Raw genomic sequence first — 4920 nt, forward strand, 5'->3', positions numbered from 1 at the left:
CTGCAGGGCAGCACAGTGCCCCACCCTTGGTAGAACTGTTCGGTTCTGGCCTCCATGCAGGGGCCGCCTCATATACTAACGCCGGAGCGAGACCAGGGGTAAATCCTGCACCCACTGAAGTCAATTTTCCCATTGCCATCAGCACAGCCAGCATTTCACCCTGAGGCTGTAACAACGTCCCACGAAGTGCTTATAACTGTTCAGTTACATTCACACCGACTAGCCCACGTCTCGTTATGACATAGTAGAATTCTGCAGTGTAAACAAAATAATTCGACCCTCCCCAAGTGCTCTCTGGCCTTAATACAGGGCTTCATTTGGGGTCAGACCAACTATCAATTATTTATTAGCTTGAGAGAGAAGAAAAACAGCCCTCAGCCTCTTGTCTTGTGGTCCAGGGACTCTTTCCAATGTAAGTACTGACAATTAAATTGATTCTGGCACTCTTATAACCCATCTCAAGCATCCGGGAACACGAGAGGGTTTTAGTTTAAATATGTATTTGTCAGCTTGCTGATCTCTTGGAATTACGCTTACTGGCAAAATGTTGACAGGCCCTCCAGACCTCCCAGTCCAGAGACTACTGCTAAGTTTCACTGCAAGGGGATGGTGCACAAGCAAAGGAGATCTCATGATATGTTTCACATTTCAGGCTGTGGGTAAAACTCAACACTATATAATCCCACTCTAAATTACAACCCCTATATGTGCAATCACAGCTTCATCCCACATGGAAAAGTACTTGCTCCCCAGAGTCTGCATGTCTCAGCGGTCCAGCATTGGGATTTGGAGCTTCCCCCCTCGGAGACCACTCCTTCAATTCCAACCCAGTCTGGGAGACAGTGAAGACAGTTACAACGGGATGGCTCTAGAGCAGTCTCAGTAAAGGCCATGGGTTGAGTAGGCCACGGAGAATCAAGTCCCTTCTAAAGGGGACCCTCTGAGTGTGGAGGGAAGTACAGGGAGATGTGGATGCTTGCATTGCTGCTGCCCAAGCTGGACCTGTTCTGTGGATAAATGGAGGCCTTCAGTCTCCAGGGCTGTTAAAACAGCACCACATTCATGAGAAGAAAATCTTCAAAAGGAAAAAAGAGTCAGCTTTCCTCTCCCCCTCTCAAACACCCCCCATCCCAAAAAAAAAAAAAAAGAAAAAAGAAAAGCCGTGCAAGGAGTCTGGAATGTGCTATCTTGCATAGGTGATCTGTGCTAATTACATGCAAGTGTATCCAATGAGGTTCTGACTTAACTCTATGGTAAGTTAAACTGGGAAGAGTTTGTGTTCTCCCCAGTAGCAACATTTGGCTTCTAACTTGCGTCTCTCTCGAGGAGGAGGGGCCCTGAGAGAAGTGGGGAAAATGAGCTGGAAAAATCCCACAGCCTATTAATTTCCCCCCTGCATTACCAGCTTTTGAAGGGGAAAAAGAAAAAATCAAGACCCCAGATGGCACCAGGATCCAAAATACTGTGACAGTTTCTGAAGAAATGATTAAAGACTGCACAGGGTGTGCTTCTGCAACCAAAAGCCAAATAGGCCTCTTGCTGTGGAGATCACGAGCCAGTCTTTTGGATCAGGCTTGAAAGATGCACTTGCCCACTCACTAGGGGCTGTAGCCGAGATCCTCAAAACTATTTAAGTGCCCAACTCCCATTGAAATTGATAGGCATTTGAGGCCTAAATATCTTTGAGAATCTGGACCTGTGAGCCTGGGGCACCAGTGTGAAATTGATAAGACAGCACTGTAGTTTGCTGTGAAACTGACCAAGAACGTGTCAATGTCAGCCACTCAACTCCCTTCCTGACCCCCTACAAGAAAGCAGGAGGGTAAGGGGGAACAAGAAGAGCTCCCTCTCCCTCTCAACAGCTGAGAGAAGAGGAGAAATGCCAAGATTTTCAGGCAGTCATTAGCCAAGCCTGCCTTGCTCCTAATAGCAGGGTTGGAATTCCAGCATTTGCTTTTTCCTAACAGCTGAGTTTCTTACCAGGGCACAGCCTTCATCTTTCATAGCAGACTTTTGCTAGGAAGTGTCTGGAGCCTTTTTCAAGCCTTGCTTGAAAAAGCCTTCTATATGATGAACCAACAGAGGAAGATTCTGCACTCTGGGCAAAAGTCCTTGAAATACAGAATGTTCAACTGCCAAAACCTTTCAGTCCATTATTGAGACCGGCTGCTGTGCTTTCCAGTGGCAGTGACAAGTTACACCATAATATTAGTGAAACCAAGCTTCTAATGTTCTCTCTGTTTCAGTGCCATTCTCGGTTCTTTGGAAAACTCCTGGTGGCATAGAAAGCGTTGAGCTACTGCCGGGTACCGACACACAAAGTAACACCACCGGGAAGCCAGGGTCCCAGGATTCTCCTGTGCTGGCTGGCACACCGGGTAAGCCCGGTGGAATGTAGATTAAGCGACACCCCGAACTCACAAGTACACGTCGAGAGTCTGCAATATCATCTGTCGGCAGAGTGGGCAGTTGCGCTGGTAGATGGCCTGCTGCAGTAGGATTTCGGTGCATTGTTGGCAGAGGCACAAGTGCCTGCAGGGCAGGAGCAAGACTGTCTTGCTTTGGTCCTGGCAGATGACACATTTTTTACGTTCTTCTTGTTCTTTCAGGAGCATCCACGGGTCATTCTCCAAAGCGACATCCTCGCTGTCCTCCTCCGAAGCATTCAGCTGCTCTTTCCTCAGAGCTTTGGCTCGTGATGTGCTTGGTCCTTCGCCTGGTGGCTGAAGGCGCTGCCCTGCTGTGGCATTTCGACCAGAGGCTGGTTGCACATTTGATCCTTGCTCAACGTTCGTGTCATGTTGGTCCTCATGTCCTCTGGCTGCCGGCTGCTGCACCTGACGGGCACCACCTGCACCCTGCTGATTGGCTCCAGGCAGCCCTGGTCTTCTCTGATGAGCTCCTCCAAGAGCAACTGGCCTATGAATGGTTGCAGCTGCCCCTTGCCTGCCTTGGTTGACCTCTGCACCTTGTGGCTCTTGATTGACCTGTTGATTTGTTGCTCTGCCTCCTCCATTCCAGTTGGCCATTTGGAGACCCCAGCCTGCTACCCTGCGCCAAGCATGGGAGCTCACGACCATCCCCAGTGACAAGAGCACAATCTGATAGAGGCGCCAGATGTCCCTCCGCAGGCGGTGGTAGGAAGGCAAGGTATTCAGGTATCCCAACACATGGTTTGCCAGCGTCCTTGTCAGCTCAGGGTTGAGGACTAAGATGCTGACTGTGACAATTAGGGCGAGCAACACTAGGCCATAAAGATTCAGGAAGAAGACATTAACCAGGAGTTTGCTCATGGACTCTAGCAGTTCGAATGCCAGCTGGCAGGGTGACCACACGAGAATGGACATGGCAATGGCACTGCTAGACATGTGAGCAAGGAAAGCAGAGAGGAGGTCTGTGACTCTTAGGAAAGGGCCAATGATGGAGTCCCACAGGGCCAGCACCAGATTCTGGGTGCCGATCAGGCAGATGTTGATGATGCTGTTAACAAAGTAGGCGAGGAGGCTCATGGCAATGGTAAACACTTCGCATACCTGCCTCAGGAGCGACTGGCCAGAGCCAACCACATTCCAGAGCCCTCGGTGCACAAGTTCCTTGCTTCTCAGGACCAGGTGCGAGAACAGGTTCCCGATCACTTTCAGACTCTCCAGGCTGGAGCAGAAGCCTCGGAACAGGCCGGTGACCATTTGGACAGAGCCCAGGGCCAGGCAGCAAAGCGCCTCCACCAGGTACACCAAGGAGAACAAAGTCCCGTTCCAGCACTGGATCACACCAGCCACCAATGCACTGGGCAGGTTGTAGACGAACGTGATGAGCCAGACCAGCACGGAGACCAAGGTGGAGACCAGGAAGAAGTTCACATCGAGCAGGAGGCTCAAGAAATCCAGGGCCATCCCGACGCCGTTGACGACCAGGAACACTAGATCCATGGCTCGCGCCCTGACGAGGGGGGTCCCGGCGTGAACTACAGCAGCTGGGTTGGAGGAAAAGAGAAGGGTCAGGCTCTGATGGGAAAAGCGGAAGGGATGGGGATGGTTCCCAGGGGGTGGGGAGGGTCCTGCCAGGCAGCTGGAGGAGAAGAGGATCCTCTGGTGGCTAAAGGTGCCCGGGGGGGGGGTCACTTTAGCGTTTCAAGGTCCTGGCTGCGGGGGGTGGGGTGGGGTGGGGGGATGTTTCCCTTGCTACCAGGCGGGGGGGGGCGCTCAGGCAGGGGTCCCAGCAGGGGGGGGGGTGTGAAATCCCGCAGGGGGGGGTCCTCTGACTGGGGGGGGGAGTGCCGGCTGGGCGATTCCATCCCTCCGCGGCGTGGGGGGGGAGCAGCTCCTCACCCCGCTCTCCCACGGGGGGGCACCCCGGATCGCTTCCCCCCTCCCCCCCCGCGGGGGGTGAGTCTTATCCACGTCCCGGGGCTCCCTCCGCGCGGATGGGCGCCACCATCTTGAGTGGGCGGGGCTGGACGCCGGCCAATGGGCGGCGAGAACCGCCCCTGCTCGCGCTCTGATTGGGCTGTTTGAAGGACACCCGGGGGGGGGTTGCTGTTTACGTTCCGACGGAAGGGGCGTGGCCTATGGGTCCCGAGGCTCCTGCGATTGGCTAATGCTGGCTCCGGCTGGGTGGGTGGGCTGAGGATTTAAAGGGACAGCGCCCTACCCTGGGCAGAGGGGCGGCTGGGGACGGGCTCTCTCCCCCTGGCGGCTCCGCCACCCCCAGGCGGAGCCTGGGCTCACCTCCCGTGGCCCCCGGCCGGTGCCGGGCCCCCCCCGGCGATCCTGGGCCAGCCCGTGGAGCAGCCAGCCCGGGATCCGGTCGGCAGGCCGTGGCTGGGGCCAGATGCTTCCGCTGCCCCGACCAGAACAGGGCGATTGTCCAGGGGTCCCGCCCCCGTCCTCCACTCCCAGCTTCTGGCCCTTCGGGGCGCCC

The 4920-nt window shown here is 54.7% G+C and overlaps 1 protein-coding gene across 1 annotated transcript; it reads right to left on the reverse strand.

Moving 5' to 3' along the window:
* Positions 1-316: 316 nt before the first annotated feature.
* On the reverse strand, positions 317-4447 carry RNF26 (ring finger protein 26). Its single transcript, XM_084611796.1, has 2 exons — positions 4329-4447; positions 317-3973 (listed from the first exon to the last, which is right to left on the reverse strand). Exon 2 carries the CDS (start codon positions 3927-3929, stop codon positions 2418-2420), a length of 1512 nt encoding a protein of 503 aa, XP_084467922.1. The 5' UTR covers positions 3930-3973; positions 4329-4447; the 3' UTR covers positions 317-2417.
* Positions 4448-4920: the final 473 nt, after the last annotated feature.

The sequence above is a fragment of the Lepidochelys olivacea genome (assembly GCF_965140295.1).
Source record: "Lepidochelys olivacea isolate rLepOli2 genome assembly, chromosome: 22".
Taxonomy (NCBI): Eukaryota; Metazoa; Chordata; order Testudines; family Cheloniidae; genus Lepidochelys; species Lepidochelys olivacea.

What these genes read in the sequence shown, in the direction of transcription:
- RNF26 (XM_084611796.1), bottom strand. Translation starts at nt 3,929, where the DNA reads ATGGATCTAGTGTTCCTGGTCGTCAACGGCGTCGGGATGGCCCTGGAT.